Source organism: Hypomesus transpacificus, chromosome 14 (genome assembly GCF_021917145.1).
Source record: "Hypomesus transpacificus isolate Combined female chromosome 14, fHypTra1, whole genome shotgun sequence".
NCBI classification, from domain to species: Eukaryota; Metazoa; Chordata; class Actinopteri; order Osmeriformes; family Osmeridae; genus Hypomesus; species Hypomesus transpacificus.
In genome coordinates, this window is record NC_061073.1 from 16,966,903 (window position 1) to 16,975,763 (window position 8,861).

Genomic DNA, 8,861 nt, shown 5'->3' on the forward strand with positions numbered 1-8,861 from the left:
ACAGAGCGCTTTGACTGAGTAAGCGAGCCAGCCTCATGAGACATGACAGTCTTGTGCTGCCATGAAGCTGGGCCAGTTAGAGCCAACAGCCGCTCTGCAGGCTGAGGGTGAGCTGGCGTTCCCCTAAGCTGCCATCCAACGTGATGTCACGTGTGACAGGAACGCCGTTGTGTCCCAGTGGGACTGCATGAGGTGGACATCCTGTCATACTAGCCTTTTTGACAATAAACTACAATAGTTTGTAAGAGAGTGCAGACGAGATGTGGAAGTTGTAGAAGAAAGTAACATGTGATTGCAAGTAGAATTGAAGCTTCCATAATGCAGAGCAGGAAATATATGTGCCACAAACTGTGCAGTTCTGATTATCAATGTAATACCTATATATAAAATGTTACATGTTTGTAAAATGACTAAACATTGTATTACCTCAGACTCCAGGGGAAGGGTCACAGGTGGAGGAACTTTCTTGACGTCCTGAAAAGAACAGAATTCGAGTAAGTGAGGAAATTCATTTATTCTAATGTTAAGATTTAAAATATAGTTTCTCCCCAATATTTTAACATTCAACCTTAAACATATTATTTTACAAATAAATTAAATAGTTCATTATTATTATATACATGTTCACGTCAGCAAAGGTCTGAGTGACTTCTTAGACCCGATGATTCTACTTATTCTTACTTACTTTGCACACTAGCTCATCTATTGCTCGTCTGAATAATCCAGCATTTTACTACTAATCTAAGGTGCTGAACAAAAGTACCATTTTAAATCAAGTCCCTAAATTTGTGATTAACATTTTTTATACATTCTGCACACTTAATGGGGAAGGAGTTTTGTAACTGATAAAATATATTTTTTTTTACATTACAGTAATATAAAGCTTATTTTTTGTGGGACACAAGACATGTTTGCCTTTATGAATGTACATGTACAGTATTATGTACAGTATATATGTACAGCATAGAAATAATATATATTAATCTGAAAATCTGACTTTGCAAAAGGATCCTAATTGATTGATCTCAGTGACCATTAACCTTCACATACACACACATACACACAATGTATTCCTAACTATTTCATCAAGAGACACGACATGGGTAAAAATCTTCATATGTGTGTATAGTACACTATCTGTGTGAGTCAGCTTGTGTCTGTTTGATTCTGTCCATATGCATGTATACGATATGTGTATAGTATACACATATGTAAAGCTTGTAGAAAGCAGCAGTATAGCATGAACTCTGCAAAGGTGACATGAAGGAGACAGGAAGGTGAAGATCAAGCAAACAAGCATTTCAAACGCAGGCACATGGACTGGAGCTCCGTACGATGGCAGGTCCACTAGCCAGGCACAGATGAAGATCTGAACAGTACGATGGGAGGTCTACCAGGTACCAACGAAGAAGATCTGAACAGCCTTGTGGGTCACCTTGACTGCCTGGAGATCAATGACTGTTTGACTTTCATAGGGACGTGACGGGGGGGACAGAAGAGAAAGAAATAGAGGCAGCCAGAGAGACAAAGCATACAGAAAGTGAGAGTGTGTGTGAGAAATAACAAGAGAGAAAAACAAAGCACAATAGAGATGGAGAGAGTAAGATGTGGGCATGTATGTGGAGGAAGGCGGACTGACAGTCCTAGCATCCTTGGAGTCCAGGTGAAGCAGCTCTGCTCCACCTCCCTCCAACTTCAGAAACACACACACTCTCACACACACTCTCACACACACTCTCACACACACTCTCACACACACACAGACACAGACTTCTGTTCTTGTTTTTTGCAGCCTTCAAATACACAGCATAGACATCCTGCCCGTCGATTCAACCGTTCAACTGCTCCCAACATTCAGCAGCTCCCAACATTCAGCTGCACTGTCAGAGACTCAGAAAGGCTTGCATTTACATTTTAATCATCATTTGCTTTCCTGTACAGCCCTATAGTTCTGTATTCTGATTATGAATTTCTTCAAGTGCCTGTATAAGACGGACCAGTAACCCAGCTGCCTGAGTACACAACATAGATCTTTCTACAGACTAAAAAGCAAGACAGGTTCATTTGTTGTAAGTCAATAACATTGTGAGCTATCTCCTCCCCTCTGCGTGGAGCTAGCAGAGTGTCTCTAGAAACAAAGACACCCACACACACCACATTTCCAGTACAACTGGGGTAGGGGAAAGTATGAGGGTTTAAAATAAATGATACAAGGAGAGAGGGAGAGAAAGAGAATGCAAGAGCGATGGAGAGAAAGAGAATGAGAGAGAGTAAACGATAAAGACAACATATAGAAAGAGAGAGATTAAGCGAAAAAGTGAGGGAGACAGAAAAAGAGCGAGAAAGAGAACTCGGACAAAAATGTGCTTTGATTTAAATCACTTTAAATGTAAATGTTTATCACACAGAAAGGTGTAGTGTGGTTTGGGGGTGATGCGTGAGGGTTATTCTATTATATCAGAATTCTATCTAGGAGATGATTTCATCAACAACAAGACTGTTCTATAGGAAGTGACTCCCCCGTAGAAGGTCAGATGAAAGGCATAATGGTAGATGTCATAGACACACACACAAACTGCTTAACACACACACAGCCTGTCTGATACACGCACACAAACACACACACAACCCCCCCCCCTCCCCATCCATTAATTTGCAGGCATTAAAGTGAAGTACATAAGGATGATTCAAATGTCAATAAGGATAAACTTCTCACTGATTTCCCATAGTTGACCTCAAAGAGAAAGTCCAATATTGTGACAGGAGACAACTGCATTATCTGTAATAACCTAATCATGGGACATACAGGAGATGATCGCAGGGCACAAGTCAATAGACTAGGATAGGAAATAAAATTATAGTTACAATAAAAAAAAATTATCCTATTATAATCTGTGTGTGCATGTGTGTATGTGAGTGAGTGACTTCTCTAGCACATACTTGCGCACAAACACACACGTACACACACACACACACGCACAAAAACACACACGTATACACACACACACACGTATACACACACAGAGCCCCAAGCACAAATACAAATTCTTTTTTTAAATTGCGTATACTTCAATCTTTGATATTCTGCATCCTGCAGTCAAACCAGCAGCCAAATTATTCAAACACTGACGCTGACAACTTGTATGACTGTAAAATAACATTAGTGGGCGCAGTGAGTGAATGCAAGGCATTATCAGCTTATACAATGTAGCTCCAGCCGTAACAGGGCCCATGGCTGACTCTCCTCACTGTGTGGATGCTTGTTCTAACAGGACAAGATTCAGACACTCCTTCTGTGAAACCCGCTAATTAGACCTCTAGCCGTGCCTAAGAATACAAAGGTGCCATGAAAGACATATGGGCCCTCCAGTCCCGGGTTCTAACACAAATGTAATTAAATAGCACACTATATTGACCTAATCAGATAGTAGGGCCATAAATTAACAGACACGGCCCACTAAAAGGCCCTCTGCTCTCGGCTAGGACGCATCTCTGATCGTTTATCATCTAAAAGGAGCAGGAAGCCTTTCTCTTTCTCTCTCAGTCTCTCTCTCTCTGTGTATATAAAGTATACAATAGTAAATTGTGTGTATATATATATAGAACACCTCTCTCTTGTTTTAAATATACTATGTATGTATAAGGAGAAAGGGAGAATTAGAGAGAGAGAGAGAGAGAGAGAGAGAGAGAGAGAGAGAGAGAGAGAGAGAGAGCGAGAGAGAGAGATAGAGAGCATTAGAGTGATGTGCTGTATGTTCGGGTGAGCCGAGTTAAAGTAAACAAATATAAATACTTCTCTCTCCATCTCTTTCTGTTTCTTCAGTGTATAACAGAGATTTTTTTAAAGTTTCTAACCGTTAGTGATTATTTGCTATGTGACAACCTCAGGACATAAGGAACCAAGAACATAAAGAAAACATGTGAATACCTAAACAGGCTCTCAGGCCTTCATCAGAATAAACAACACCCTTTCCACAGTGTCCTTGAGTGGATGAAACTTCACACTCGACTCTACCTTCATAACAAGCAGCAAGATGAAGCATCACATCAGCTCACCCAGTAAATCTACTCTCCAAAAATTCGTATGAATAGATATTCTGTGTATGTAGGCTACAGGTTAATACAAATGAACGATGAATGATTCCCTACTGAACTTCACACACACAGGACGGTCCGACAAAGGAAATTTTAAAAGGAAAAAAAATACTTTCCAGATTCGCTTCTACATCGCGTTAGTGGATATTAGTGGGAATAGCACAGAGCATTTGACTTCAAAACAAAAGGTCACATGTTCGAATCCTCCCCATTTTCGCGACTGCTAAATTAACTCATTATTAAGGCTCAAGTTGGCCAACAACGTATCCGATGTGTCATCATGTTTAGACGCGTGTTTGAGAGAAGTGACCTGTGCTTGTTCCCTTTCTCTTGAAAACAACGCTATCCTCTTTATGTTAGCAATCTCGTCTGTAATTAAGACATTTATATTTACAGTAGGGTATGTGTTGAACTTATTAAATAATGTAAAATAATAGTTTAAAATCAGTCTTTTAGATATATCACACAATGAAGTGTCAATTAAATTGATCCAGAGAGCGCGGGGCAGATGATTCTGGAGGTTCATATTAAAGGGTGTAGAAGGAGACTGAAGCGGGAAACAGACAGTTGCGGTGCACAGGTTGTGGGACATATTCTTTGCCATCTGTGCGTAAAGGTGGCGTCGCCCTTCAGTTTACCAGGCAAAACGTGTTTAAGCAATATATTTTATAGAACATTTGGATGGAAGGTCATTTTAACTGTAAGTTCAACTTGAAGTTTCAATTCCCATTGCAATATGTGTTGAAAATGTACTCAAAATCGCACAAGACAGGCAGCTAGGAAAGGAAAAACGTTCTTGAACAAGATACTGTCGGTTCAATGAAGTTGGCACTCACGGTCATTCCTTGCTGAATGTTGAGATCAAAATGATAAGTAATAATTTAATTTTGATAAAAAATAGCCTATATTCCATTTATCAGGAATACAGCAATTAGCCTGTATTATTAGGCTATATTTACAAGTTTAGTCAAACTGTCAAAATATACGTAATTGTGCAAAACTGTTAGGTTACATAACTTTCCATGTCGTTTCCCATGGTTAACAATTTTCTAATCAAAAATAAAAAGCCATTATTTTTTAGACAATCAAGAAAACAGGCTTGTGCGTATTTTTCTACCGTCCATAAATTACATGATAAATATCAGAAAAGAACAGTGCATTTCAAGTATCAACTTATTGTATTAATTTAGTTTTACTTCATATTAAACAACCTGTTGCCTGTCAAATTATATTTATTAAATTAGCTTCTTGCTGTTTCCGTACACCCCAAGAATATGTGCCGCCGTGTCAGGTGTGTCTGTGGACATCGTGGACATGGACAACATTAGGCCTACACTCGGCATTCCGACATCATTCCTAAGGTCCTGTCTCCCTGGCAATTTAGATCAAGTTGAAAGGACAGCGTCATCATTGAGCTAGTGCGGATGAGGGTCAATCACTGTCTGTCAGGACGCTGAATAAACTTTCTCACAGATGTGAAGGACAAAACTTATGCTTAATGAAGACATAAAAATACTGTTGACACTTATTTGTCCCAAGACTAAGTTGTGTTTGTAGCTACCATAAACATTTTCCTTACAGGATGCGCGGTTGGTTTAGAAAAGACTACACCGTCTACTTTTACAAATAAATAAACGTTTTCAAGCATTTCTGATGATGTGAAACTGGGGTAGACTACGGTTCAAAGAAAGCCTAATTTCAACAGAAACAATGTTTGCAGGAACCAAATCAATGCGTTCATCGACAAGTTCAAGTTCAGTAGAAATTATTTAGTAGAACTTAAACATATAACGTTTAAACTCATAAGTGACAAACAGAATTTACTGAACACAGGCACAGAGTTACAAAAACAAAAAAACAAAACAGGATTATAGCCTATAGCATAGACTATCCTGGAAAACTGTTTCGGGACAAAAATGACTGATGCCTGGCAATGATGATTGGCAATAATATTTAACCACAATATTCACAAAGATTAAGATCAAATATTTGTTTTGAAGTTGAGTCCCATTCATGTGTTTGGTTCTAATGCATGTAGGCTGTGCATATAAAACGCTTTTTGTATTTTGTCAAAACTTTTTGACGGAGAAACTCACATGAAAAACTCAGGCGACGACGGGTTGTTGTCGCTGCTGGAACCGTTTTCTCGGAAGCCGTTGGTGATGAGCTTCTCGTATTTCTCCTTGTACGCGTCCCTCTCACGGGCCAGCCTGGATATCTCCTGCTTGAGAAGGTCCACCTGCTGAATCAACTGGGTCTTCTCGCCCTCCAGGACGTGTCTCTGCTGGACCCGCTTGTATCGGCAGGACTGGGCATAGCCTCTGTTCTTCAGCGTCCGCCGCTTCTGTTTCAGACGGATCACTTCCTCCTTGCTGACCCCACGAAGCTGCCGATTGAGTTCCCGCACTGACATGGTCACGAGCTGCTCGTCGGAAAATCTGTCATCCAAAAGCATGTGCTGGTGGTTGACGTTGGTGCCGCTGGACTGGACGCCAGTGGAAGGATGATGTCCACCGCTGTGATGATGATGATGGTGGTGGTGGTGGTGGGGACCTCCGTTCTGGGCTGCCGCTGCCGCAATGACCGCCGATACCACAGCGGCTGCTGATCCCATCTCCTCCCCCGCCATGGCGCCTCCTGCCCCGGCCGCGCCAGTGAACTGCTGCCCTCTAGCATAGCCATCGAAAGTCTGGAGCTGGTGACTGCTGCTGATCAGTGCCTCCACTGCATCCTCCGGGCTGAAGCCCAGAGCCTCGGGATTCAGCTGTTGTTGGTACCCGCTCATCCAGTAGAAATCTTCCAAGTGCGCCTTCTGTTCGCTCCCCGAGCCCGGACTGGGCGCCGAGAAGCTTGGAGAGGGGGGAACCGAGCTGCAAGGCGTGCTCATCGGGGTGGAAGACAAGGATCCCCCGGCGATCAGGCGGCTGCACTGGCTGATGCTGCGATCGGGCTCCACCGGCTCCTTTTTCACTTCAAACTTCATCAGATCGAAGTCATTAACATATTCCATGGCCAGGGGACTGGTGGGCAGGTCGGAGTTGCTCATTGCCAGCTCTGATGCCATCCTCGTGCTGCTGACAGTCCTCCAAGGGAGATGAGGAGCACCTGTCAAACTAAGCTGCTGAGACACGCACTGAGCCAGCTTGATTTCTTTATTTTTTTTCCTCTTCAAAACTGGAGGGAAAGTAGGGGTTAGCAATCGCGCGGCGCAGGATTGGTTTTGTAATTCGATAAGTTTTTTTTCTACCCTTCACGCAGAGTGTCTATTGCACAGACGCATTGGAGCAGCGGGTGCGTCTCTCCTCGTGTTCTCTCTCTCTCCAAGCATGCAAGTGTCTGCGCCCGACTGTGTTTCCAACATTTAACACTTCATGGCTTCTGTTAGGATTAGTGCGCGAGATTGAGGATGTTCACGGGCGTTTCACAGGCAAATTGTTGCCTCATAGAGAAATAATAAAGACCTCTACCCCGCACGGATGGAGTTTTTTTCGGGGAACAGTCAGCAGGCGAGTTTAAAAGCATTGCTTAGTTTTATAGGCGCCCTGACGTCAGGAGCTGAAATATAAAATTGTCCAGGACTCGCAGCCAATGAGCATGCTCGTGTGGGAGAGTCAATTATATTAATAATGCAGTAACCAAACTTATCATAAGTGTTCCATCCGAGAAGCAGCCGGAATGTAGCACTCAGTGGTTGACAGGAGGAATACCGTTAAAACGTTGTCCCAAAACAGCCGATGATGTCAAGAGAAAGGACTCTGGTAGGCTAAATATGCTGAAGTTCGTTGGCTTTGGTCGATATGAACAGACTACTTATGAAGAAACAATTATGGAAAGGCAAGCGTTTGCTTCTCTAACACAGAATAAAAAAAACATACCTTATTCACTATCTCGATCAAATTGTCCACCCAATAACGACTGCCACTGAATTCAATCTGACAGGCTATTCGTAAACAATTAAAAATAATTTTGAACTTGTCGGTTGACAATTTAAAATAGTTATTGACGGTTACAATGATGAGTCTTCAAGACGAAAACGTCAGTATGCAAGGGACCATGGAGACCATATTGATCTGGAAAAGGGCAATATCCTCGGAGCTTTATCGATAAAGAAACCCAACATTGCCACTCTTTGGCAATATGTGGTAGTGCCATCATATTCGTGCGCAAAAGTGCACTTTCCTCCTGGTGACCATGTATTTCTATTTACTGATCTGTATTCTTTTTGCGTCAATAAAACACTGACCATTGCTGGAACTATAGAAGATGGTTTTGACGTAAATCTTCGCCAAGAAAGCTTTTTTATAAAGTCATACTGTTGGGAGAATTTTGGAATTTAACTAAAAGGTATACACCAATTTAAAGTAAACTGTAAACTGTTACTTTGCCTATAGTAGGTCTTGTAATTTACTTAGCCGAATGGTCATAAACAACAAATAAAGCATATAAATAGCTCATTCACTCATCCAGTTCCTCTCTCTCTCCCTCCCTCTCTTTCTGTCTTACTCCCTTTTCCCTCTCCCTCCCTCTCTCTCTCTCTCTCTTGGAGTATACATTGCATGGGAGCAGTGGCATATAAGAACAAATAATGAAAAGGGCTATACTCGAAGGACAGGAGAGTCAATATGAGCAGTCTCCCTGGTACTCGTCACTTGGGGAAGCTTCAGCGACTACAAAGCCAGCAGCAGCTCTCGCCAAATCCCCTGTGTGTTTAGCACAAATACATATTCTCCTGGTCCCTGTGACTGTTCATGGGGATTTAGCGTTAA

General features: G+C 41.9%; 1 protein-coding gene across 1 annotated transcript; it reads right to left on the reverse strand.

Annotated features, from left to right (window-relative positions):
• Positions 1-426: 426 nt before the first annotated feature.
• Positions 427-7,204, reverse strand: mafb (v-maf avian musculoaponeurotic fibrosarcoma oncogene homolog b (paralog b)). The gene is made up of 2 exons (XM_047034345.1): positions 6,192-7,204; positions 427-474 (listed from the first exon to the last, which is right to left on the reverse strand). The coding sequence occupies exons 1-2, from the start codon at positions 7,157-7,159 to the stop codon at positions 447-449; spliced, it is 996 nt and encodes a 331-aa protein (XP_046890301.1). The 5' UTR covers positions 7,160-7,204; the 3' UTR covers positions 427-446.
• Between the last annotated feature and the right edge of the window lie 1,657 nt (positions 7,205-8,861).